This window comes from Trichoderma camerunense (assembly GCF_050948025.1).
Source record: "Trichoderma camerunense strain CBS 138272 chromosome Unknown V8C40scaffold_7, whole genome shotgun sequence".
Lineage (NCBI taxonomy): Eukaryota > Fungi > Ascomycota > Sordariomycetes > Hypocreales > Hypocreaceae > Trichoderma > Trichoderma camerunense.
Window position 1 is genome coordinate 1,131,291 of NW_028145363.1, and position 24,469 is coordinate 1,155,759.

Consider the following 24,469-nt stretch of genomic DNA (forward strand, 5'->3'; position numbering starts at 1 on the left):
GGGTCGATTTAGCACGATGCGGCTAGATCCTGCTAGGCGGCACCTCGGAGGCATCCTTTGGATTCCATTGACATTGAGTTGCCTGTTTGGTAAAGTCAATAAATTCATTCAGGCAGTTAATTATTGGAAATTCAAGGTGAAAATGGTGGATCAAGGTAAATATTAATGGATTAGAGTGCTCCATGTTCCGTTTTTGGCGTTGAAAGCTGGAGGTGATACAAGATCAGGTAGCTTCAGAGCTTAGAAGCTCGCCCCACACCACATGCCAATGACGACACCATTTCGCCTGTCATCGCCTCAGCCAAAAAGCTCCTCGCGACACGACTTTTCAAGCTATCAAAGAGCATCTCGAACCAACTGCACGCCATAGACTATAAGCTTATCCAGCATTCCATTTGCGTCTCCAGTCTTCAGCTCAATTCAAGTTTCTGCCATTCTCCACAGGACGAGGCGAGCACTGGTGGCGGCTCAATGGCTGAATCACCGCACAGAGAAGAGAAGCTGCGTAACCGCGTCGTCGACTCCATCAGCAGGAGGGCCGAGAATGCTCTGTAAGCGTGTCCAACACTCGTCAATCACTCAATCACCATGGGCACTGAGAAACTGACGGCCATCAGCAAGGAGGACTACGGGAAAGCGAGGGTCATGGCCTCTGACGCCGTCCAGAGCCAGGCATACCTCTATCCCATCAAGGTGCACATCAAAACACCACCAGCTTTAACAGTAGTCGACTTTAACTAATGGTTTGGGCAGGGCATCTTCTACTTCCTCGCTCACCGGAGCTTATGGCAGCCGCTGATTGACCGAATTATCCCTTATGGCACACTCACAATCTCTGTTATTGCTGCCATGTTTACCTTTACGTACCTACCACAGCTTGCAGTTCTTTTGCTCTTCAATGGCCCATTGGCCGTATATTCTACAGTTCTGCTCACCCTCAACGAGAGTTCCATCCTTATTCACATGATTTCCCGCACTTGGATACTTCAGGAAGCACTCATGGATACCTTTGACGGAACACTGGTGTCGAGAAACGCAACGGCCGTTGTCCAACAAGGTCGAGAGGTGAAACCTGGAAGTGATCCCATGAAGAAGTTAGGCAAGGTGTTCAAGAAGCGGTTCGATAAAATGAGCCTTACTTCAATGGTCCGATATTTCATGTATCTGCCTCTCAACTTTATCCCCGTCGTGGGTACCATTACTTTTATCTTTCTGCATGGCAAGTGTATCAAAATTCCATGTTACGGAGATTGGCTTGCTAATACTTCAAACAGGTAAACACAGAGGCAAGGTCGTACACAGTCGAGTATGTTGTTACCACCCCGGATGCTACCAACGAGGTCTTTGTGCTAACAGTGTAAAGTACTTTACACTTAAGAACTGGTCTGAGTCACAGAGGACACAATGGCTCAATAATCACACTGGAGCTTATGCATCGTATGTTTTATCTCACTGATATCATGCAATCCATATCAGAAATCTCCTGCTGATTGTCATTTCTTTACAGCTTTGGGGTCGTTGCGACTCTTTTGGAGATGATCCCGGTGGCGTCCATCTTCTTCTCCTACACAAACACCGGTATGAACGCATCACTGCAAGTCCTCTGATCTGATATTGACTTATTTAGTTGGTGCTGCACTTTGGGCTGCTGATATTGAACAGCAAAATAACGCCATGGTCAAAGAGACTGCCCCAAATCTCAGACAAGCAGCCGAGAACGCGAAAGAACTTTAGATTCATCGCCAGCCGGCCAGGGGTTTGTCAAACGGAGTGCTCAAGATGCATCGTATGAGTGATCGAGCAACGGCTATTGCAATGTTTGCTACCGGATGTTCGGCCGCGGCTAGGGTTTTGACCACCGAGAGATTGGAAACGCGGTTGAATCGTCTATTTATGGAGTTTCCGCGCGCACACGTACACCCGAGTGGGTTGAGTATCTTGAGATACTTTGCATCTGTGACAGCCTGAAATTGTTCAAGTTTTCACAAAGAATGACGAAAACGCTACAATATAACAATAGGTAGTTAGCATAGAACAGAACCGGCCAGATCTCGGTATCTCGTGAGACAGTTTCATATAAGCAGCATTGTCCAGGAACATTTTTCAGCCAGGGCCGACTCTCCTTTGTGGAAATTAGGCACCTCGTCTCATACTGTCTTATCCTGATGCATGCTAACATGGTGTCTTAGTGAACGGAGGCTTTATTTCTCTCTACTCTTCAACTTCCCTGAAGCATTTGTCTGCACCCGTCGAGTCGGTACGGACACCATCCTAAGCCGCCGCGGTCTAAATTAAGTTGAAACACGGAAGGCATAGCTGAACAGGGGAGAGCATGGGAAGCAGATTTGAAAGAGATTGAATTGAGCTTCCGGCCTCCCTTCCGCGGCTGACCTGTTTACGGTTGTTACACTCGTCTATACCTGCAGGTAGGCTCTTGGAGTGACACGACTTCATTGTTGCGATGACACGACTTCATTGTAGCGATGACACGGCCCTCATTGTTGTGAAAGGACACAAGACGTCCTGTCATAATGCGAGAAGGCGTTGTGCGAGGGAGATGGCGGGAGGCAAACGACCGAGTCTAACAGCCCATCTTGGCGAGAATATGGATACTCTCCCGGTGCATCGTTCGGCCAAAAAGAAGGGGGATGGAGGAGCACCTAATATCCGACAATACGAACGTGGGAACAGTGTTATCAGCATGGGTTGCTTGTGCTACGATGGCGTACTCGCGGAATCGACGATCCGATGTCTCCTCTGCGTACGATGGTCAGCTGTGTTGTGCTGTTGGAGATAGCAGTGATGTCCCAAGTCTGTGTATGAACATGATATGATCTACTGTCATTCATCATTCGATCGTCATATCCAGGCAGTCATGATGGAAACAGATATGAGCTCTCTGATACTCATTGGCCTCTTATATCAGAAACTTAATGCTCTCTTCAGTTCACCACAACGACAAGCGTGACGGCTATGTCAACACAAACGCTTACTCCTACTCTACTCTCGACAACTCATGGTTTCATACCGAGCCCAAGATACGGGGAGATGCCTCCTTCGTCAACAAACTAGTTCCTCACCGTGTGTCTTCGGCACGGATGCCTTGACCTCGAACCGTCACACAAGGACGGTTGGACTGCGGTGTTTGCAACCGTGCATGGAGAGTTGCCCCAGATCTCGGTGCACCCCATCTGCCTCCAGCTGCAGGATCTTGCTGCGCGTTGCCGATCATGCACACGAGTTCTAGCCGTGGCGAGTTTGAGCGGTTGTATCTGTATCCACGACAGGGAACCCTGTTCGACAGCTCGCTCATCAACATGCGACTCCCTCCTGGCTACAACGTCCGGCTTCCCATATGAGCCAGTAGGACCGAGACATGGACTCGCGAGCATTTCGGAGAGGACTCGGAACAGCTTCTTGTAACCCGTGGCGATTGCACAGCCTGAGCCGGTACATGGGATTCGGGAGGGAGTAGCCGGGAAGAAGAGGCTCAGCGCAGTTTTCTCTCTCAGCTTTGGGAAGATGTGTGACCAGCTTCAATTCGTTGACGGGACATGTCTCGAGGGAATAGGGGAGGGCTGGCAGCTGGCAGCTGGCAGACGAGTGTCTTCCATTTATTGGCCGGTCCCGGGTCAGATGTGCCTGTACCCTCTCTCTTCTCTCCTATTTCAAAGGGCGTCGTTCACTTTTCTCTCACTTTCTGGGCTGCCAGCTGCCAAGTCGGAAACGTTCGCGTTGTTTCTTTTCTTTTCTACGGCGCGTCACTTCGCGTTGTTTCTACTCTTCCTTTTCTTCTTCACACTGCATTTCGAGGGAATCATCATTTCTTTTCGAGCACTACTTCGTTCCATTCATTAACCTTGTTATCTCCTTTGCACCTCTGCGGCACTTCACTCTGCATCTGCGTGTCCTGCATCATCATATTGTTTGTGAGAAGTTGCATTAGACATTTCCATACAATCTATTCATTGAAGGGAAAGGTGAGCCTTTGGTGACTGAACGCGTCACAGAGAACCTATTGTTTCTAACGATGAATAGCCCCCGTGTCCCCACTCACGATGAGAGCGTCCATCCTGTCTACTGGCCTTGTGCCAGTGGTAGTGATTCTTCTCGCTTGCATTTCTGCAACTGTGGCTCAGCTTGGAGGCGTGGATCATCGCCATGATGGTGATGCCGGCCATTTCAAGGTCTTGGGTCCTCGAGCGGCCAACTATGGTGAGCCCAGCGACTATGGCTACTACCCTCCTCCTCCCTATGGAGAAGAGACTTCGACGGCTTCTGTTACCACTACGACTAAATCTGGCGCTTGTGAGTATGGCTTTATTTTATGTTTTCTTCTTGAGCTAATGGATTGCCAGACTCCCCTCCTGCTGAGTCTTCCTCGGGCACGGCGTCTAATGTGACCACCAAGACCAAAACGGAGACCTTTTCGACTACTCTGTCGGGTCATTCAGCCAATTCAACCAGCACGAGAGTCTCTTCCGAGAATGGATCATCTACCTTTGCGGGAACGGTGGCTTCTTCCACCACGGATAAGCATCACTCGTCAACAGAGACGGAGGTGACATCAACCACGGAGTCTTCTGTTGGCCAAACAGTCCTGACAATTACCGTGTCGTTGCCTACTACCACATTCGTTACTGCACAGACTGTTCCGGTTGAATCTAGCCATACTGGTAATTCATTCTCCTCAACTGAAGTGACGTCGGCTTCGAGCACTTCATCGGGGACTTTTACCAATTCGACCAAGTCCTCAACTGGTGAGGAATCTGGCACTGTTCGGCCTGTATCTTCTTCTATGTCTTCATCCTCCTCTGTCTCTTCGTCAGCTGAATCCACAGCCGTTTTCACAACTTCCCCGTTGCCTTCGACACTTTCATCGAGCACATCAACAGGAGGGTCATCGTCCATTCAGCTGACTGAGAATGGAACCGTGACGATAACGACGATTGGAATAACAGTGACCAAACCAGCATCTGAGTCATCCACTCAGTCAACCTCGTTGGGATCCAATGTGACTTCTTCTGTTGGTTCATCTGGTTCAGCTGCTTCGGAGAGTTCATCATCCTCTGGCTCTTTGGTGGCCACCCCTTCAAATGGGACACTGACCTTGACATCTGTGGTTACCTTACCTGCCGGTACTACAATATCGGACCACAGTATCACAAGTGTCGTGAATGGAACTGTCATCACAGTCACCATCTCTGAGGCACCGACTAGTACCACCTCGTCAGCAGTCCTGTCCAACACATCATCCTCTCTTATTAGCGGTTGGCCCTCCTCAAGCGGTCACTCAGTTGCTACCTCGACCTACCGGTTCACCAACTCGACTGTGACCGTATCTCCCTCGAGTATAAGTGGCACAGGATCTCTATCGACTAGCGTTACCGAAGCTACACTGTCGTTGACACTGACTTTGTCAGGCACCGTATCACCGTCGGCATCTACTGCTCAATCAGGGACGTCTACTCTGCCGGTTACAGGTAACCAGACGTCAGTTACTCTGAGCACCACTACTGGTGTCACGGTAGTTCAGTCCAACGTAACAACGATCTTGTCTGCCACATCGGTTTCGTTAAACTCGTCTGTGGCAGCGTCGGTTACATCTGTGCCTGAGAGTGCCTCGACATCGCAAGTTGGTAACAGCACTGTTGTCTCTACCATCATCTCGACTATCCAGACGAATGGCTCCGTGGGAAGCACCTCGTCTTCCTCGATTCGCCCAACCGGCACTGGGCAGGCGACTCTGACACTTTCTGGCGAGATTCAATCGTCCTCAACAGAGACATGGAGCAAGTCTGCATCATGGACTAACACAACATCTACTGTGACTGCGACAGAGGCACCGTCGAGCCCCCAGTTTACAGTATCGACTCTTCCATTTACGCTGAACTTTACCACCATTGTCCAGACGCTGACAGGCACTGCTCCTTCCAGCTCATCTGCCTCTTCTTTGAGCTCGGGAATCTCCAATGCGACCTTGACCTCGTCAAATGTTGTGTCCACTACAGGGTCTCAGCTCCCTGGGAACACGACTTCTGCGGACCAGACAATTTTCAGCACTCTCACTACGACCCTTTCGGGCTCAGGCTCTGCCAATTCGACGGCGACTTCCCAGCCTTCGGGGACTGTTGTGATCATTACTGTTACTACAGGCGTTTCTTCAACTGGTAATTACTCTGCCAGCTCAACCGAAGCCTCGCAAACCAGTCTCAATGCCACCACAAAGACGGTAACCCAGAGCCAGCCACCCTTTGGCAATACAACCGTGTCATCTGGTGGGCAAGTTGTGACCACAACAGCCTGGAACACTGCACCGACAGTGTCGCAGTCAATCATCTCGAGCCATTCGGTGTCCTCCACTTGGAACTTTAGCCAAACATCTCGCCCATCTGGCACGCAAGTTAACACGACTTGGCTATCGTGGACCAGCGTGCCCACAGGGACACCTGGTTCCAGCAACCCGCCCTTTCCCACGACTCGCAATTCCACTGAGACTTTATCAGGCACAGTTGTGAATCCCAGTAGCTCGGGTTCAGCAGGGCCCAGTGTGATTACAGTCACTATCAGCCCTCTGCCAGCAACCAATTCTACTTCTGGGTGGAGTTCACAGCCGACAACCAGTGCCGGAAGCCTGACGTGGTCGTTTACCAACTCTTTCAACTTGTCTACAATATGGCTCACAACTGGTGCCCCATCGGGTAGCTCACCATCTGTCTCCGTCATCACAATCACCAAGTCCAATACTGGATCGCCAGTCGGAACAGCCAGCTCTATCCCTCTCAGCACCGGCTCTATCAGCATGACGCAGTCTAATTCATCTACCCAATGGAGTGGCTCGACTTTGCCCGCCCCATCCTCGTCTTGGACAAACACATCTTACACATCAGCCTCTTCAACTTTGGTATTAGGGACGGCGACTAGTTCGACCAACGTGACAGCTAGCCCAGTCATCATTCCCACCACTGTTACTGGCAAGACTACAGTCCAAACCACCGTCTTCACATCGTGGTTGACAACAGGGTCTGGTGGCTCCACAAGCAGCTCTGGCCCAGCAGTGTCTCAGGAAGGCAATTTTACAGTCATAACCATCACTCAAAACGGAACATCGTTGGTTTTGACAACTGGATCCGCTCTTCCATGGTCAACGACTTCAGTCTCTTCTCGAGTTGGCACTTTGTCGACACAAGCATCTGGCAGCGGACCCATTTGGACTAACAGCACACGGGTGTCTCCGTCTTCAACTGCCTCGGCCGTATCCACCACAACGACAACACAGATGGTTACAGTAATTGTTTCTACATTGACCGTGGGAGCTTCTGCCTCTGCTTCTGGATCCAATGCAACGGGGATTGAGAGCACCATTACCAAGACTCTGCCGTTGTCAACAGCAGGATCATCAACTCTATCTGGTACCGTCATCTCGCAAACATCCTCTTCATTGGAGACCAGCAATGAGACTCAGATAGTCACCACTATCATCCAGACTGTGCTTGCACCGCCCACGACTGCTACACGCTGGATCAACACCACCATGACGACTGAGCACGAGTCCAGCCAAACCGGTAGCGTATTTATCACAACGCTCTACCTGAACAGCACAACTGCAACGCCTCCTTGCACTCACTCGTGGGTGTATCCGTACCCCAATGCCAGCGACATTACAACCACCTGCCATCGATTCCAAAGCGGCAATACGACAATGAGTCGCTGCTGGGCAGTGCCATTAACAACTGGGGTCCCAGAGTCGTCACTCCACCACACTCCGCTATATACGTCTACCTGCAACACAACCAGCGCGGCAAACAGCACGATGATTGGGAATGGAACATTCACCAGTACTACTCGAAGCTGTAAGTACATCAAGGAGAGAGAGAAGAGCTGAGAATACGAAGAGAAAAGAAAGCTAACTTGATATGCCCCCCTTAGACTCGTATCCATATCCATTCCCTACGACATTTGAGACTTCGACCACGGCAAAGGGCCGTGAATCTGGCTCGCGCGGCTTCGCCTATCCCGTGCCAACGGAGTCGGTGCAAGTAGAGACGCTGCCTCCTAACCCGAGTTACCCCTGGGGAGCCTCGTCGCCGCTGCATCGGCACCAGAACGTGACGAGTTTCACTGATGGGCTGCTTGTTCGGGGCGGTGAGCTTGTGGATTGGAGCAAGATGGCAGCGAATCGCCTTCGGGCTCTTTTCAAGAAGCATGTCGAAGGTGAAGGTGAGGAGTGATAGGGAGAAACTTGGTAGGAATGGGGGGTGTACTCTAATCCTGTTGGATTGAAGAATGAGGCTTGATATATGGAAATGTTGGAACGCTAATTATCATTTGCTTTGATACGAGTTTTTTTTTTTATGGGAATTTTCATAAGGGGAATTACTAAGGTCATTATGAGGGATATGTATCATGGCATTTGTGTCTTGGGAGAGGCACGACTACTGTTGTCTGTTAGGGAAGTATGGTATGAGATAGTGTATCGGTAGTGGATTGTGATTGATGAGGACTACATGTAGTTTCAATGCCATGTTGGTTTAATGTTGTGTGCTCTGTAAAGGGCTCTGTTATATCGGGTTCATCGATCTGACTGCTTGCTGGCATTGGTGATATGTACAGGCACTCTATAGCATAACGACGACTGTGCCTCGGAGGCAGTCAAGGGCCAATGTTTACGGAGCATCAAGTCCAAAGCACAGCCACAATGAAGAAAGGAAGAAAGAAAAATAAATAAATAAATAAAATAATAAATACCAATTCGAAAGATACGGTAGTTTGCGCGAGACATGCAGACGGCGTTACGAGACACGTGCATACACGAATTCCGCCTGTTTACGAGTTGAGCATCTTGTACTCCGTACAGAGAGCGGAATTGGTGGTTACAGGGCAGGTATTCCGTACCTACAGCAGTGTCAGTGTCAACATGTGTCAGGGCCCTGCTCGCCTAAAGGCAGCCGGCACAGTCTTGGCGGATGCGACACCCGCCCGCAATACAGTAGTGCCTTTTCTGGGATGGTGCTACACTGCTACTGTAGGTGTATTGCGTACTCGTACGTACGGGGCAGTGGGACATGACCTACATTAGCATGTACATGTACGAGTTCTTGCCCAGGTATGCTGGTACGTTTGATGTTTGATGTTGCACATTCTTGATCATGCAATGTGACAGTATCACTTCCTTTGGTAGCAGTGCTTTAAAAGCGCTGTCATTATTGTCTGTATTCCTTTCTGCTGCAAGAGATGAATATTAACTGATTAGTAGTTGCTGGAATTGGCTCTATTAATAAACGAAATGTCATTCTCCTTTTCCAGAATGATTGAATCAGGTCTGATTAATACCAGCTGTATATAGCACAGTCAATAGTGTTCAATGCTTGCCAGGGGTGCCAAAGCAGGCAAAAGAAAGCCGGACGGATAATACGGCTTCTGGGCGCTGTTGCAAAGCCTCAATCTTTCTTGGCTGTGCTCGAGCTGACGTCGCCCTCTCGAAATTGTCGCGTGTGTGGCTATACCCAATCGGGCAGCTTTCGTATCGGGGAGTCGGCCAGAGGCTTCTCCGAGCTGCGTCAACGCCTGTTTGGGCCAATCAATTTGATCCTTTGCCACTGGACCTCTTTTATCTCCCCAGGCTTGATTTCACTGCCCTCCTTCTTAGCCTTTCCTTTGTTTCCTCCCCGCTGTCAAACCACGACGAATCGACGATAGAAGTCGCTTCTTATTCCATCGTTTTTTTTCTTTGTGATATTCATCGGTAACAGCACCCGAGATTCACCATCCATCGCCATGCTTTTGAAGCCGCTCGTCTTCGCGGCTGCGGCTGCTGCTTTCGTCATCGTCCCCGAGTTATCCGAAAAGGACGAGAACATCTTCAAGGCTCTCCCCGTCGAGCCAGAGACATTCCAGCTTCCCGCCGAAGCCCTGGGCCAGAGCCTAGAAGTTCCCTGCAGACAGTGCCGTGGCCGAGACACGCACCTCAAGTTGGACTTTGCCGTGGAAGATGGATCGAGACTGATGGTCAACGGCTTCGAGCTGTACCCCCATGCCGACCCATGGCGTGATGATTTGGTCGCCGAGGTGGTGCGAGCCAGCGGCGCTGCCAACGAGCGCACTCTAGGCTACAGCCTCGCCGTCGTGCCCCGGGCCAAGGATGAAGAGCAGAAGCTTGAGCTGGTGGACATTAAGTTGAGGGTCATCGAGGTCGGCCACCGATTTGTCGACGATATTCCTACGGTTAAGATTGGCCTGATCAAGGCCACGACGGGCGAGATTGTCATTTCCGACATGCAGCTCATGGCTGTCCCCGAGATGCCCTGCCACTCCATGTGGTGCCGCGCCAAGGCTGCGCTCAAGGGCTTCGGTGGCTGCCACAGGAAGATGAACAAGGGCCCTCACCACGAGTCCATGGCCGCCGGTGCCAAGGAGGGCCACGAGGAGGGCCACCGCCCGCATCACCCTCACCACGACCACAGGCCTCACCCTCACCACCACGAGCGCCCTCACCACGGCCACGAGGAGGAGTGGAACTCTCAGCGCGACTGGCGCCGCCTTGTCCTTAGCGTCGCCTCTCACATTGTCCTGCCCGTATTGATGGGCATCACTGCCGGTGTCGGCGTTGCCTTGTATGTTATCTCTTCCTACGTGATATTTTGTTTCCTTGCTAATATTTGTAATAGCCTTGCCATGTTTATGTGCAGCGTTGTGTACCGTCTGAGCATGCTTGTCCGTGGTGCTTCTCCCCGTCGTTCATGGTGCCCTCACCACCGACGCAACGCCACGCGATTCGTCTCTGCCGAGGAAGAGAAGAGAGGACTGATGGAGGCCGAGGAGGCTCAGGAGACCACTCCGGCTCCGGCTTCTGAGGAGGAGTCAGTCAGCAAATAAAGGGGAGGAAAGACGACGTTGTTGATATCATTTTTCCATTGCGTTATTCTTATACCTGTGATGAAGTTGCTGGACGACGAATACTAGGTAGGTGATCATGTACCGCCATTATCACCTTTTGAAGCAAAAACGAAGCCAAAGACACCAAGAGATTGGCATATTTTTCCTTGTATCATGCTGGAGTGAAGATGCGGAAAGTGATGGCACGGACAGAAGGGGAAGAAAACAAGATATAGCCATACTGTACAACTATCTGACAAGACGATAACCAAAGTCAAGGGGGCGTTTCCTAGGCAGAGAATGAGTAGATGCTTTGGCATCTTTCTTTCATTAATCCAAGACTGCAACTTTTTCCTTTTGTTCACTTCTGCTAGCCTCAATAAGTTTGACGTCGGTGCCTGTGATGAACTCCTTGCTCCCAGTACCAGTGAATCTTTCCGCCTTCTAAAGCCTCAAGTTAGCCCTGCTTGTATTATCCCGTACAGAGAGAAAGAGACGATGAATCTCAACGATGACTCCGATCTTCCGGAACCCTCAGCCGCGTGGGGCCGGACCCGGCATGTTGATCCCCGTGTGGGGAGCTACGAGGACGCTGTCGAGCCCACTCTGCCCACTGTGGGGGAAGTAAATTGCGTCTACTAGGTTGCTATATTGGATTACAAAGCTAGGTTCAACTTTTTGCTCTTCTTCTTCTATTTTCTTTTGCTCTTGGAGTTTTGATTGCCTGATTGGGTAGTTGGTGTTGGAAAGGTGCATGCATGTGGAGTGACACGGAATTATAGACAGGCGGAGACTGTTTTTTGGGGGCGATTTAGTTATCAGTTGAGGGTCTACTTTAATTTGTAATTTGATGGAGACTTTGAGATTGGGGTAGCTTGGCTACTTGAATTCACCCGTCGCTTAATTACTCCATTGCCAGACATCCATAGTTGTATACTAGATATGTATCCGCATATATGAAGATTGTTTCTGCTCAGAGTAAGAAATTGGGGGCTCTGTACCACCACTTGTTTGGGCTTGTTAGAACTCGCCGCATTGACAGTCTTGTGACCGACGTAGTGTCTCATGTGCTGTTCCTCAAGGTGGAATTCATTACGTGACGTGGAGTTGCTGGATTGGGGCAACGGACTGGACTATCCGGTTGCCCATGGGCAATGCAATGCGGGGGAACTTGGATCTAGCAAAGAGCTGTGCTGTCCTGTATGTGTATGTGCAGAGAAAGAATGCACGAGCTTCAATTAGTAATTGACATCGGATTTCCCCAAGGATTGACGGAGATTCAAGCTGTTCATCTCATTTGCTAACCTCCATGCCAAGCTTCATGGTGCCTGTAAACCACCCGCCTAAGGTAATAGACTAAAGCGACTCCCTGATGTAGCAACCGGTAATTCTTATTATGGATCGAACCCTGTTTTTTTATTATTAACCTGGCCGATTCCGATCCATCTTGTCTTCTCCATTTTGCCTTTTGGTCTGCGGGGGCCGAGACACACGTTGTGATTCCCCAAAACTTCCCCTCGTTTTGCTGGCAGCTATTTTTCTGGTCTGCCCCTCACTGTGGTGCATGGATCCAATCGACCAACAGGCCCCAGTTTCTCAAGAATAATATCTCCAGCCAGATTCGCTCCTTTCTGTTCACTTTCTTTACTCTTTTTTCGATTCTTGCTCTGTTCGAATTAATTCTCATTTTACTTGCTCCTATTGTCAACGTTGTGTAATAATAACTAAATAACCATCATCTGCAGGCAATATGTGGCAGCCAAGCGACGAATCATCACCCTCGCCCAACCCCCCTCAGGGCCACACCAGGACGTTGTCGATGAAGCAGAAGAACCCGGGCCGCTGGTTTGCGCAGACGGTCAAGCTCAAGAAGGACCGCGTGGAAGAATACAAGGCCTGCCACGCAAAGGTGTGGCCCGAGGTGCTGAAGCAGATCAAGGACTGCAATATTGAAGACTGTACGTTTTCCCTTCTAACTACTAGTAAATACTCAGCATAAGGCGTTCTTTGCTGACTGGTGAGTGGCAAACAGACAGCATTTACTACGACGACGACATGGGCCTGCTCTTTGGCACGTTCAGGTATATTGGCTACGATTACGCGGGAGACATGGAGAAGATGGCGGCGAACCCAAAGGTGCGCGAGTGGTGGAAGATGACGGACGCCATGCAGGAGAGTCTGGTCAAGGGTGCGGTGAGTTCGGAGGCGGGAGAGCCGTCGTGGTGGAGGCCGTTGGAGCAGGTGTTTTTCCAGCCTTAAGAGGATCAAATGCTGTAAATAAATGAAGAATAAATGGGAATGGGTATATGGATAGATGCAGAGGGTTCGGTTGATAGATGGGCTTAACCTGGACTTGATGAATCCGTAATTAATATCGGTCTTTTTAGAGCCAAGAGCTTGGCTACTTGAATGATGAACACATCAATGTTGTACTGAGATGTGTTACCCTGTATTCCCCATCAAGGCTCTATGGCAAGTTATGAGATGAACTACGTACTGCACAACGGCGGAAAAAATGTCCATGATGCCATCATTTTTCTCGAGTGACTTGCTCGCTGTACGGGCTATCATTACACCGTAATCTAGACCCCTAGACAAAACGGGGTAGGATGCGCAACGTAGTATTTTCCCGCCCTAGCAAGGATCTGAGACCTTTCAATTCTCGCTTTGAGCATGTTGCTGCTATTACAAAACATCATGCCACAATGTGATATTTTGAATCGGAATTGTGTCTGTTATTGCATTGTATACAAAAAGACCATCGTAATGTGCCGGTGGTCTACCCCGCGAATAGGCAATTGGTGCGACCTGTCGGATACTCGACCTATCAACTACAAGATGTCATTTCCCTAACCTATCAAAATCTCGGAATATCGGCAATTGTTTGACGTTTCATTCCAGCGTTGAACATCGTTTCTCCCCTCCCCATATAGTTGTTTGCAAGTCCCAACGTCGAATGAGAGGAACGAGAGGTAGATGAGATGTTATATCGTCACTTGCATACGGACGCACTGAATGGGAAGCAAACTTGAATTCAGTGACATAGTAAAGTTTCACGAGTAAAGCCGATATGAGAATCGATCTCGCCTCCCGAATCTTGAAAAGTGCACGATAACCCTCTGTAATAGTAACAAAAGATTTGGCGGATATAATGAGAGACGCACCTTCCGCTTCTGCTAGTGATGTTGACGGTAGCAACTCAATCAGACACATCCAGCTTAAGCAAAACAAAACAACCATTCTTCCACCCAAAAAATGCGGAACACCCATGAGTCAAGCTATACGCCTACAAAAGGAGTAGCTGCTATAATTATTTACATTTCCCTACTATATTTATATTTCTTTAGTTAGTACTACTATATTTAAATTTTTTTAAATAACTGCTACTATATCTATAATTTTCTAGTAACTAGTATTATATATATATTTTTTTAGTAACTGCTGTTATATTTATATTTTTCTAATAACTGCTACTATGTTTATACTAAAGTTCGGGTGCTGAGTTGCTCAGGGGCTCATATTACTGAATGTACCTATGTGCGTATTCATTTTGCGGTCTCGCTTTTTCTGACCTTCGCTTGCCTGTATCCTCCGCGTCCCTGTAGGCGTAACATGGAACCATATCGTAATATAGTTTCTGGAGTTTTGACTCGCTGGGTGGCCCTAGATCTAGTAAGCCGATGTCCAAGTCGTAGTAAGAATGCCCCGTTCGGCTCTCATACATGTAGGACGCCATGCAAAGTCGGAATAATAAGGTAACATTTGACGTTGAGTCTTGTGGATCTCGTGGAACTATATGTCGGGAGGAAGGAGATTTCTCTCAGAGAAACATTCTCCTTGCTTTAATCTTGGTCCTGTATGATGGACATCAAGGTCCCATGGAATGGCTATAAACAAGCAGCCAAGCAAAGCATAAGAAGAGACGCATTTTCCGCCTTCAACGACATTTCAATCTGCACTCTCGACAACAAACACTCTAGCAACAACACAAACACGCACACACTCACAAGCAAACCACTCAACCCATCTTATCTACCAATTCACAATGCGGTTCTCTGAGATCTTTACCTTGGTCGCTTGCCTTGCCACCACTGCGATGGCCGGCGCTGACGACAAGACTCCCAAGGCCTCGCCCTCCGTTTACGTGTGCGAACATGTTGGGTTTGGAGGACTGTGCAGACACCTCGGCGCTCCTCTAGACTCGTGCCGTACGTCTCTTCTTTGTCTCCTTGGCATAATATTACGACTTCATATCATTGTTCACTAACAACTTGCGAAGAGAACGTGCCTGCGGATCTCAATCACAGACTCTCTTCCGTTCGGCCCAACCTGGCAGCTGGCGTATGCCGCTTCTACGAGTGAGTTCTTCCTAGAGTGGCTCTTTCAGAAGGCTTGTCAAGTAGAAGATGGTGACTAACAGTGGGAAATTTAGTGATTTCAATTGCCAGGGCAATAGCTTCATCTCGACTTATCCCGGAGTCAGCGACATTGTCTCGATTCACCCCGCGTTCAACGACAAGATTATCTCGTTCAAATGCATCGGCGTCTAGACACGCCGGATAGGACTTGTCATGGCTAGGCACATGGAAAGAGAGGGAGCTTATGGAAGAAGCTATTATTGGCATATGATGTACCGCCAGCCTTGACGTTGCTACGTAGTTAGTCATCTCAGATTAATAGGTAGTAATATAATTGTTGGACTCAAATGCTTTGAGAACCATAGGAGAATTTCTTCTTTCTTAGCTTCGCGACTCTTGCCAAGACTAGCTAGATCCGATGGTATCTCTAACACCACCATCTAGCTGACTTCATATCTGCATACTCGTACTCCGTATTGTCCATCTATAACGTCTTCAGCCTTGTCGTTTCCCAAGATATACTCACATCTGGGCTCCAATTTATAGTGGCAGATCGATCAAGTCACTGTATCTTTCTATGGGCCCTGGCGAAGATCCCATTGCCTCCTCATGACATGTTTTAATAGAGCATACCCCATTTCTTTGTTTCTCTTGAATGCCGCTCTGCCCATGAGTCTTATCGACTTTTTTTTTTCTTTCCAGGTTTTCTATTTTCGGCCTAGCAGGGGTTAGGGGCTTGAAGCATCTGCTTGTTCCAGGGAGCCGGCCGCTGTGGATCTCGCTGGGTGATGAGAGGCAGGGTTGTGGATTTCTGCCGCAAGGTCGGAGCGTTTTAAACAGATTGCTGGTGCCAAGGGATATGTAAGCGTCATGCCATAAAATCAACTCATGAGGGATATGTTCATGCCAGCCCGTCGTATTTATTAGGCAAGAGGTTGCGTGTAGGTGCTCTCACTCTGCCGTGACGTCGTGAGCGAATATAAGCAATACATGTGATTGATGTTTCCTCTTGGTGTTGTTGTCGGTTGGTGCCTGTGATGCATCTTGGAGGCTGGTTCCACCACGTACACGTATAACGGTACTAGTACGAGTATGTTGTGCGTGTCTGAGACATGGCTCTCGTTGGTGTGAACCAACACACTCAACCAGCGAATAATGTCTCGTGTCGTCTTTTTTTCCCTTTGTTCTGGTGCAGATCGCGCCATGGCTCCAGGGAGAACCTTGCGCTGTGAAAGGATGTGACATGCAATGGAAATTACGCGCAGGCGCCTCAAGTGCTGTTCACAAATCAGCGTCCCGTATTCTGCAGCCCCCATCGCACCGTACATGGGTAAGTCTGCTAAACGGCAGTCGGTATTATACTCGTAGACACTTTGGTACAGTATCAGATATCACAATGTGTTTCCAAAGCCCGTATTGTCACGGGGGGTGACGTATTCAAGGGCTCAGGGCTCAAGCTGTTACATGAATGCGCTGCCAAGATCTGTTGGTCCGATATCCAACACACTCGCAAAACAACATACACGTGAATAAGTACTAATAATAACTGTGGCACCGGGCTGGCAGCTAAGAGTGGTGGAATGTCTCCCTTCTGGAAGCCATGTGGATCGGCCGAGATGCGTGAATTGAATCTAAGACATCAAACGGCATGGCATGGCAGATGGCGCTGCAGCTGGACCGCTCAAAGCTCAAAGCTCAAAGCTCAAAGCTGAGCAGCAGTGCAGTTGTAGGGGAAAATAGCGCCATCGCGGCTCGTAGCTCGAATCCTGATGAAGCATCGTCCCGGCGAATATATTAATTTGGCTAGAATTGTGTAATAATTGCCTCGATCCATGCGAATTTGAGGCTTGGAGCTGAGCAATGATGAATCAAACTTCAAGTGGCTGCGCCAGTCTTTTATGGGAGCTGCCTGGGATACCTGGTACCTCTCCCTCTCCACGTGAGAGTGTCCGCATGCACGTGTGTCTCAGTGTATGCATGCCTTGCATTGTCTAAGGCAAGCCGGTTGGGCCGCCATGTATGTCTCAGTACGAACACCAAGCAACAAATAGCAAAAAGAACATGAACTCAATTGCCCTGCATTCGCAATACGATAGGTGCAAAAGCGTAAGAGCGACGGACGACGAAGCAGGCGAATGAAAAGGCCGAGTGCAGCTGCGGGTGCTGCAGGAACGGCGGCGCTAGTGTTTTGCCTTTAGAGCGTCCTTTCAGGGGTTTGGGCAGGAGCCAGGGGGAGCTTGGGGAGGTACCGGTACCTGTGGCTGCGCTATTGGCTGCACGGCGACGTTGGTACAGAATCTGGTGATGAAGCTATTGGGAGTTTTACTTTTCGTTTCTTTCCCATTGAATGGTTTCATCTTCCAAGTGCTTCAGTTTTATGTACTCGTATACTTGCTTTGCTTTACTTTGCTCTTCTTATAAACACGTATACTCGATAGGTCTCCCTGTACTCTGTCACTCTTACGATGCTGCTCCTGGATGATGAATCCAAAAAACCTCATTGCTTGGCAGAGCCAGCATCAAAACAAGAAAAATCCCATGTTTGCAGACAGCGGAAATTGATTGGCAGATAACTCCAGCGTTGCGGCCGACTGCGCATCATTGATGCAGCTTCAACTTGGCCCGCTGTGATGGAAAAAGCCCAGTTTTTGCCGTGATATCCCTGCTCTTTGCTGCATGTACCGGTACGGCCGCAGCTCAGGCCCGACTCCAGCAATTACAGTACAGTCTGTGTTGCAAGCGAAGCCCCCACAAACAACGTGGGACCAGGCCAGGAACAGCACCTGTGACCGACCGCCTGGCTCCCTGCTATCCTGCTTCATGCGCCCTGATGGCCTGTACCTGTACCCGGACCTGGAACCTGGTCCTGGCAGCACCCAAACTGCCGCATCGTCCTTCTCCTCTTCCCGACTCCTCTTCTCTGCCTCCTCAATATCGAGAGTCCCTCGTGGTTGAGAAGCGTCTGGCTGGGCCATCGTCCGACAACAAGGCACAGCACAGAGCACACGGCACAGAGCACGCAGCAGTGCAAGCTGCTCGTATCATCTCTCCCCCCATCCCAGCCCTTGAGCGCCCTTGCTCGCCAATCCTCCTCCTCTCCGTTTCCCCCCCAGTTCTTGTTTTCTCGCTTGCGTTAACCTTCACTCTTTCTTTCTTTCTCTCATCACCAGCTGCTAACTGCTGCTGCTGTTGCAAACTATTCGATTCCCCGCTTTCCTTAACTTTTCTTTTCCCTTGTTGATTTATTTTTTTATACTTTTTTTTCTCTTCTCTCTTGGCCGTTGTGCCTGTTCTGTTCCCGGTGAATACTCGCCATTTCTCTCCGTAGGTATGTTTCTGCTGTTCATTCACAACCACCATCTTTCCCAGATATCTGCACATTTTTCGATTCTCGAAAATCCTCTTTCGATCTACATGTTTCATGCGAACCCTGAAACCTCAAAATTCCTGCTCTACACCAGCTCAAATGCCCAAAGCTGCCCCGGCCACCGACTCACCCATCACAGACACTCTGCCTCGTCCTTCTAGCCCTTTGCAGCGTCTTCGAGAAACAGTGACACAAGACAACCGCCGTGCCGATCTTGTTATCATCTCACCACATTTGTGTTGTTGCACAGCAGGACCGTGCGTCGATTCAGCCGTTGAGCAGGACTTTTTCCAATTTCACCAACACTCATTTCATTACATCTGAGATTGGGCACTTCACCTAGTCGTCAAGGTACGAACTGGCCGTTAATACTGGAAGCGTCTTGACCCCTGCTCTTTGCTTCATCCTGCCACTCATTCCTGGGCCTTTCTATAATGGGCTTCAATTTGCTATAGCCGTCGTCAAGACTTGTGTCTTTAATGCAACGACTTTGCTCATGTCTAATATTATTTGTTTGCAGATTCCACTCGTTATACCTCCCTGTGCGGCTGTCATCAATCGCGCCCACAGAACCACCAGCGCAACTGTTGACTTCATCCTCTATGCTTTGCGCCTCTTCATTCGTTTCAATCGTTTCAACTTCATCTCAGCCAGTTCGTGACTGGTTCCACCTCTATCAGTGCAACCAAGTTTGTTTCAGCTAGCTCGGTTACCAGCAGGACCCCCGTTTATGCACCTCGCACCTTGGACATTACCGTTGAACCATCGGTAAAGTATCCAGCGACATCACTCTGAATGATTGGCGACCGGATTCGACGACGATATGAGTCAGGAGTATAATGGAGGCAGGGATTGGCCGGCACAATCTCCACCATCCTCTCAAAACCCACGAAACAAAGCCTTGGTATTTCCATTCAGCAGCGAGTCCAATACGCGCGAGCAGCGGCTGAGACACGACACGAGTCCGGGTTACGATGCACCACCTCAGGATGTAGTACCTCCCAGTTCGACCAGATCAAGACCATCAAATGGCCAGAATGGCAGCTCTTCAAGGACAATTCCACGACCAGCACCAGCTCCCCAGTGGCCACTTCAAAGCCCCCCAGCATCACCTCCAGATGCTGAAGCATACCGCTCTCCACCTGACCGACCTCGAGCAGCCCCTCAAAGACCGCAGCGCCCAAGTCTAATCCCATCAATGGTAGACCAATCCCGCCAGCAACAACCGACTCCCTCCTTTCGTGTCCCAGGAGGACCCGAGAGCCCGCTGGAGCAAGTTGATAGCCCCTCCTCAGAAACCTCAGGGCCCCCGAGGAGAAGTGCAAACCTGGGGCCGCCGCCTTCCAGCAGAAGAGGACAGTCGTCTTTCTACTCCGCAGCGTCCTTTGTTTCCCCGATTCCCGAAGAAGACTCAGCCTACAAATCCCACAACTCTTTCGCCTCGAGCGCGGTCATGCCAGATGCTTGGAGAGTCGATTCTGCGGGTGCCAGTCCGAGTATGCATGGAGCATTCTACGAAGAGTCATTGACCGACAAGACTAGGAATTCTGGAGCAGACGATTACAGCGACGAGAGTGGCCTTGTGTCTGGCCAGGAGGAATATGCCATGCAGACGCTCTCCAACCCCAACAAGTCTGGTGGAAACAAGTCAGCTTCTGCCAACCCGTTCCTTGGGGGAACAGGCCTTGTGGACGAATCCACCGACTCTTCCACCAACAACTCCTTTACCAACAGACAAACCCCAGCAACCACCCCTGGCATGGCAAGCCACATTGCGGGCGTTGCTCTTAACAGAGGCAACGCAATGAGTCCAACAGATTTACGCAAAGCTGCCGGATCCCCACAGCCAACGAGCCGCCTTTCAGCAATCCGACGCCCGCCAAGGCTAGATATAGACGCTGTGCGAGAGGCGGAGTCAAGAGGAAGTCTCACCAGCTTACCAGACCTGATCCGACGTGCCACCCGATTAGCCTCGATGATCGACAAGGGGAAACGCCCATCAAGCCGCCTCGATGAACTCGACTTTTTCAGCGAAAAGGGCGGCGATGGAATGAAGCGATCGTATGGTATGTTATCCCGCTCGTATATTCCTTCGTTTGAAATCTCACTTGCAGCTAACCTCGAATGAATTTTAGATGAACGCTATCAGTCAGGTCTTTCTGATATGCTGGCTGCCTTTCCGCCTCCCGTACAGACTCCTCAGCATACTGGCCGCGGCCCCATGGGCTCTTGGCCCATTGTGCCAGGAAACAACAACTACGTGACGGGCCGTGAGAAGTTCTCTGTGACTCCCGAGGACCCGGCGCCAGCCAAGCCAAAAGGTCGTCGGTGCTGCGGCCTGCCCTTGTGGGGTTTCATTTTGATCATCCTGCTCATGCTGTGCATCATTGCGGCAGCCGTCGTTGTTCCCCTGGAGTATTTTGTATTCAAGAACCTGGGCAACCACGACAAGTCAACGGGTGTGAACCTCGCCACCTGCGCAAAGACTCTGCCGTGCCTGAATGGTGGTAGCGGCGTTGTCGTCAACAACACATGTTCGTGCATCTGCACCAATGGGTTTACCGGCGCCAACTGCGGCTCAAGCGGCTCCGCGGGTTGTACCACGACAAACTTGATTCCCACGGACGGCTCTTCTCACATTAACAATGTCACCCTCGGCCTGGCTATTCCACGCATCATTGCCGACTCGACCAAGAATTTCTCCATCCCTCTTGTGGGAACGAGCATCCTGGCCAAATTCAACTCGGCAAACCTCTCTTGCATCGCGCAAAACGCCCTTGTTACCTTTGACGGCCAGTCAACGAGAACCGGCTTGGCTAATGCTCAAGTTCAAGATACTACAGACGACTCGTCTAAGAACAAGAAAGGAACGGGTGCGGGCTCTGGGCCATCGCCCGTGCTCACTTCCCGGCAGTATGAAGTCGTTGAGGGCGAGGCGCCCGCATTGGCTCGAAGAAGCAGCCCCTCAGCATCGAGCTCGTCCCCCTCTCCCAAGCAAACCGGTCTATTCACAGTTACCCAAGAAGTCCTCGATTTTGCTCGCACAGCGGTTCTGTACGTCTTACAAGAAGACAGTGTTGACGCTGCCAACACGGCACAGACTCAACTTCAGCAATTCTTCACCGAAGCCACCCAGTCCATCACCCAACTCGGTTCCCAGGTGACTGTAAAGGAGGCATCCAGCATCTCTATCGGAGGAAACAGGACAGTTGATCTAGTCGATACCAAGGTCAACATTGGCCAAGGCCCCGTGGGAGGCAAAGCGGCGTCTAAGCGCAGCCTGTTCGATTTTTGAGGGAGATGCTGTTTGGCAACTCTTAAAACGGATACAAGCGTGAAAAAATCTCAGCCAATCTATACGGCTGCCGATGGGGGTTGGCAAAACCTCTTTGTACAAACTTTGGGACATGATATTAATATCAGTTGAAATTGGGCGGGGAGGTTATTTGTGGCAATGAGACGTAAGAAGCAAAAAGGGCAATACGATTGGGAAATCTTGTATAAGCATGTCATGGTCTTTCTTTCATTTTTGGCACCTTTTCTTCCTTTATTTTCTTCACTTTTTTTTTTCTTTTCTCTTTATCATGTGCATTTACATATGCGAAGAACAGGGGTGGTAAGGCGAGATTAGCGCTGGCGTTTTCATCAGAGGCAGACTAGATTTAACCCGATATCAATATCACGGCGGCTTTACTGCTGCTACGACCTTTTCGGATGGACAGCAGTCGAGCGAGCTTGATGAATGTGTGTTGCTGTTGCTGGTCGTGAAATGTACATAGATGGGTCTAATTCTGAAAAGGGAATGGAATAACCAAAAAACACGGGGTTGTTTGCATGTTTACATGATTGTGTAGTATATATTACTTTTACATCTTTTTTTGATACTTTTTTTCTTTCTTTCTCTTGTCTTTTCTTTTCTTTGTTTACATTCGGAAGACGCCGAACTTGGTGTCTCCGGCCTTGACCTCGTTGCGGCCTCCCATGGCGGCTCTCAGGCCGAGACCGAGATATTGGCGGGTGTGCTGGGGAGGGATGATGCCGTCGTCCTGTGTAAGTCATGATTCGTTAGCTGGTGTGTCTTATACGTGAATATATGATGTTGATGGTTTGTGACTTACCCAGAGACGGGCCGAGGAGTAAGTAGCCTCGCTCTCCTTCTCAATGCGCTCCTTGAGCTCCGGGTCGACCGACTTGCCGACCGTCTCCATGACGGAGGCGAGCTGCTCGCCGCCCATGACGCCGACGCGGGCGTTGGGCCACATCCACAGGAATCGCGGGCTGTATGCGCGGCCGCACATGCCGTAGTTGCCCGCGCCGTAGCTCCCTCCGACGACGACGGTGAACTTGGGGACATCAGCACATGCGACGGCGGTAACGAGCTTTGCGCCGTGCTTGGCGATGCCGTCGCGCTCGGAGGCGGAGCCGACCATGAAGCCGGAGATGTTTTGTAAAAAGACGAGCGGGATGCCGCGCTGGGCGCAGAGCTCGATGAAGTGGGCGCCCTTTACGGAGGAGGAGGCGAAGAGGATGCCGTCGTTGGCGACGATGCCTACCTTCTGGCCGTAGATGGAGGCGAAGCCCGTGACGAGGGTGGTGCCGAAGTCGCGCTTGAACTCTGCAAACTCGGAGCCGTCGACGATGCGGGCGATGATCTCGCGGATGGGCATGGGCTTGCGCAGGTTGGTGGTGGCGATGCCCAGGAGCTCGTTGGGGTCGTAGAGGGGCTCGGCGTAGGTGGCCGCGGGGGGGTTAGTAGAGGCTGCTCTCGCGGGCCAGTTGAGGTTGGAGATGCTACGACGAGCGAGGGTGATGGCGTGGGCGTCATCCACAGCAAGATAATCGGTGACACCAGAGACAGACGAGTGCATCTTGCCGCCGCCCAGGTCCTCGTGGCTGACGACTTCACCGGTGGCGGCTTTCACCAGGGGGGGGCCGGCGAGGAAGATGTGGCCTTGCTCCTGGACGATGATGCTCTCGTCGCTCATGGCGGGGACGTAGGCGCCTCCCGCTGTGCAGGGGCCCATGACGACGGCGATCTGGGGGATGCCCTGGGAGGACATGCGGGCCTGGTTGTAGAAGATGCGGCCAAAGTGGTTCTGGTCGGGGAAGACGTCGGCCTGGTGGGGGAGGTTGGCGCCGCCGCTGTCGACGAGGTAGATGCAGCTGTCGATTTTGGGTCAATTGAGTTCATGGAGGATGCTGGGCATTGGTACTCACGGCAGCTTGTTCTCCTGAGCCACGGCCTGGGCTCGCAGGTGCTTCTTCACGGTAATAGGATAATACGTGCCGCCCTTGACGGTGCTGTCGTTGGCAACAATGACGCAAGTGACGCCCTCGACAACGCCCACACCCGTGATGATGCCGCCCGCAGGCACCTCGGCCTCGGGATACAGCTCGTGGCCGGCCATTGGCGACAGCTCGAGGAACGTGGTGCCCGGATCAATCAGGGCGGCGACTCGGTCTCGCGGCAGCATCTTGTTGCGGGCAATGTGCTTGTCGCGAGCCTTTTGCGGGCCGCCCTTTTGGATGGTGGCCGTGAGCTCCTGCAGGCGCGCGGTGACGTCGGCCATTTGGCGCTCGTTTTCTTTGAATTCCTCGGAGGAGGCATCGACATTTGTTTGCAGGCGCGAGATGGCGGCGGCTTGGTGAGGAGGCGTGAGGGTTGCGGCGGTGCGACGGAGAAGCTGTGAGGATGATGGCGATGCTTTGGTTGAGGGCCGCAGCTGGTGGGAGAGGCGCAGGGCCTGGCGACAGGGCCGTGAGAGAGACATGGCTGGAATGTGTGCAATTAATTGACAGATGGGAAATAAAAGCAAAAGAAGAAGAAGAAAAAGACCAAAAGATGCTTCCCTTGACGCTGCAGCTTGAT

The 24,469-nt window shown here is 50.7% G+C and overlaps 10 protein-coding genes across 10 annotated transcripts; 8 read left to right on the forward strand and 2 right to left on the reverse strand.

Moving 5' to 3' along the window:
• The first annotated feature begins 324 nt into the window (after positions 1-324).
• Positions 325-2,160, forward strand: V8C40DRAFT_242987 (EI24 domain-containing protein). Its single transcript, XM_083215321.1, has 7 exons — positions 325-551; positions 618-693; positions 754-1,219; positions 1,275-1,306; positions 1,364-1,437; positions 1,508-1,578; positions 1,628-2,160. Exons 1-7 carry the CDS (start codon positions 472-474, stop codon positions 1,732-1,734), a joined length of 906 nt encoding a protein of 301 aa, XP_083074310.1. The 5' UTR covers positions 325-471; the 3' UTR covers positions 1,735-2,160.
• Positions 2,161-3,593: 1,433 nt separating this feature from the next.
• On the forward strand, positions 3,594-3,974 carry V8C40DRAFT_242991 (uncharacterized protein). Its single transcript, XM_083215322.1, has one exon. It carries the CDS (start codon positions 3,637-3,639, stop codon positions 3,856-3,858), a length of 222 nt encoding a protein of 73 aa, XP_083074311.1. The 5' UTR covers positions 3,594-3,636; the 3' UTR covers positions 3,859-3,974.
• Positions 3,975-4,036: 62 nt separating this feature from the next.
• V8C40DRAFT_242992 (beta strand repeat-containing protein) lies at positions 4,037-8,525 on the forward strand. The gene is made up of 3 exons (XM_083215323.1): positions 4,037-4,308; positions 4,359-7,853; positions 7,930-8,525. Exons 1-3 carry the CDS (start codon positions 4,059-4,061, stop codon positions 8,229-8,231), a joined length of 4,047 nt encoding a protein of 1,348 aa, XP_083074312.1. The 5' UTR covers positions 4,037-4,058; the 3' UTR covers positions 8,232-8,525.
• A 1,033-nt stretch (positions 8,526-9,558) lies between these two features.
• Positions 9,559-11,239, forward strand: V8C40DRAFT_242993 (uncharacterized protein). Its single transcript, XM_083215324.1, has 2 exons — positions 9,559-10,613; positions 10,668-11,239. Exons 1-2 carry the CDS (start codon positions 9,778-9,780, stop codon positions 10,873-10,875), a joined length of 1,044 nt encoding a protein of 347 aa, XP_083074313.1. The 5' UTR covers positions 9,559-9,777; the 3' UTR covers positions 10,876-11,239.
• Positions 11,240-12,186: 947 nt separating this feature from the next.
• V8C40DRAFT_242995 (rhamnose mutarotase) lies at positions 12,187-13,290 on the forward strand. Its single transcript, XM_083215325.1, has 3 exons — positions 12,187-12,223; positions 12,621-12,833; positions 12,908-13,290. The coding sequence occupies exons 2-3, from the start codon at positions 12,626-12,628 to the stop codon at positions 13,132-13,134; spliced, it is 435 nt and encodes a 144-aa protein (XP_083074314.1). The 5' UTR covers positions 12,187-12,223; positions 12,621-12,625; the 3' UTR covers positions 13,135-13,290.
• A 259-nt stretch (positions 13,291-13,549) lies between these two features.
• Positions 13,550-14,183, reverse strand: V8C40DRAFT_242997 (uncharacterized protein). Its single transcript, XM_083215326.1, has one exon. It carries the CDS (start codon positions 14,113-14,115, stop codon positions 13,768-13,770), a length of 348 nt encoding a protein of 115 aa, XP_083074315.1. The 5' UTR covers positions 14,116-14,183; the 3' UTR covers positions 13,550-13,767.
• A 737-nt stretch (positions 14,184-14,920) lies between these two features.
• On the forward strand, positions 14,921-15,425 carry V8C40DRAFT_265005 (uncharacterized protein; the record flags this gene model as incomplete). The annotated part of the gene is made up of 3 exons (XM_083219600.1): positions 14,921-15,083; positions 15,155-15,233; positions 15,308-15,425. 3 exons carry the CDS (start codon positions 14,921-14,923, stop codon positions 15,423-15,425), a joined length of 360 nt encoding a protein of 119 aa, XP_083074316.1.
• A 3,136-nt stretch (positions 15,426-18,561) lies between these two features.
• V8C40DRAFT_243004 (uncharacterized protein) lies at positions 18,562-19,056 on the forward strand. Its single transcript, XM_083215327.1, has one exon. The coding sequence runs from the start codon at positions 18,655-18,657 to the stop codon at positions 18,922-18,924; it is 270 nt and encodes an 89-aa protein (XP_083074317.1). The 5' UTR covers positions 18,562-18,654; the 3' UTR covers positions 18,925-19,056.
• A 68-nt stretch (positions 19,057-19,124) lies between these two features.
• V8C40DRAFT_206646 (calcium-binding EGF-like domain-containing protein) lies at positions 19,125-22,209 on the forward strand. Its single transcript, XM_083212052.1, has 2 exons — positions 19,125-20,666; positions 20,736-22,209. Exons 1-2 carry the CDS (start codon positions 19,424-19,426, stop codon positions 21,893-21,895), a joined length of 2,403 nt encoding a protein of 800 aa, XP_083074318.1. The 5' UTR covers positions 19,125-19,423; the 3' UTR covers positions 21,896-22,209.
• A 130-nt stretch (positions 22,210-22,339) lies between these two features.
• V8C40DRAFT_243005 (carboxyl transferase) lies at positions 22,340-24,469 on the reverse strand. Its single transcript, XM_083215328.1, has 3 exons — positions 23,818-24,469; positions 22,719-23,763; positions 22,340-22,646 (listed from the first exon to the last, which is right to left on the reverse strand). The coding sequence occupies exons 1-3, from the start codon at positions 24,369-24,371 to the stop codon at positions 22,524-22,526; spliced, it is 1,722 nt and encodes a 573-aa protein (XP_083074319.1). The 5' UTR covers positions 24,372-24,469; the 3' UTR covers positions 22,340-22,523.

Excerpts from the sequence above, each read along its gene's own strand:
- V8C40DRAFT_243005 (XM_083215328.1), bottom strand. The coding sequence starts at position 24,371 with ATGTCTCTCTCACGGCCCTGTCGCCAGGCCCTGCGCCTCTCCCACCAG. Across the intron at positions 23,764-23,817 it reads GCTCAGGAGAACAAGCTGCC|CTGCATCTACCTCGTCGACA; the intron begins GTGAGTACCAAT and ends CAAAATCGACAG. Across the intron at positions 22,647-22,718 it reads ACTCCTCGGCCCGTCTCTGG|GACGACGGCATCATCCCTCC; the intron begins GTAAGTCACAAA and ends TGACTTACACAG.
- V8C40DRAFT_242993 (XM_083215324.1), top strand. The coding sequence starts at position 9,778 with ATGCTTTTGAAGCCGCTCGTCTTCGCGGCTGCGGCTGCTGCTTTCGTC. Across the intron at positions 10,614-10,667 it reads GCCGGTGTCGGCGTTGCCTT|CCTTGCCATGTTTATGTGCA; the intron begins GTATGTTATCTC and ends TATTTGTAATAG.
- V8C40DRAFT_206646 (XM_083212052.1), top strand. The coding sequence starts at position 19,424 with ATGAGTCAGGAGTATAATGGAGGCAGGGATTGGCCGGCACAATCTCCA. Across the intron at positions 20,667-20,735 it reads TGGAATGAAGCGATCGTATG|ATGAACGCTATCAGTCAGGT; the intron begins GTATGTTATCCC and ends AATGAATTTTAG.
- V8C40DRAFT_242997 (XM_083215326.1), bottom strand. The coding sequence starts at position 14,115 with ATGGTTGTTTTGTTTTGCTTAAGCTGGATGTGTCTGATTGAGTTGCTA.
- V8C40DRAFT_242991 (XM_083215322.1), top strand. The coding sequence starts at position 3,637 with ATGTGCCTGTACCCTCTCTCTTCTCTCCTATTTCAAAGGGCGTCGTTC.
- V8C40DRAFT_243004 (XM_083215327.1), top strand. The coding sequence starts at position 18,655 with ATGCGAACCCTGAAACCTCAAAATTCCTGCTCTACACCAGCTCAAATG.
- V8C40DRAFT_242995 (XM_083215325.1), top strand. The coding sequence starts at position 12,626 with ATGTGGCAGCCAAGCGACGAATCATCACCCTCGCCCAACCCCCCTCAG. Across the intron at positions 12,834-12,907 it reads GGACTGCAATATTGAAGACT|ACAGCATTTACTACGACGAC; the intron begins GTACGTTTTCCC and ends AGTGGCAAACAG.
- V8C40DRAFT_242992 (XM_083215323.1), top strand. The coding sequence starts at position 4,059 with ATGAGAGCGTCCATCCTGTCTACTGGCCTTGTGCCAGTGGTAGTGATT. Across the intron at positions 4,309-4,358 it reads TACGACTAAATCTGGCGCTT|ACTCCCCTCCTGCTGAGTCT; the intron begins GTGAGTATGGCT and ends ATGGATTGCCAG. Across the intron at positions 7,854-7,929 it reads CACCAGTACTACTCGAAGCT|ACTCGTATCCATATCCATTC; the intron begins GTAAGTACATCA and ends TGCCCCCCTTAG.
- V8C40DRAFT_242987 (XM_083215321.1), top strand. The coding sequence starts at position 472 with ATGGCTGAATCACCGCACAGAGAAGAGAAGCTGCGTAACCGCGTCGTC. Across the intron at positions 552-617 it reads AGGAGGGCCGAGAATGCTCT|CAAGGAGGACTACGGGAAAG; the intron begins GTAAGCGTGTCC and ends GACGGCCATCAG. Across the intron at positions 1,307-1,363 it reads GCAAGGTCGTACACAGTCGA|TACTTTACACTTAAGAACTG; the intron begins GTATGTTGTTAC and ends AACAGTGTAAAG.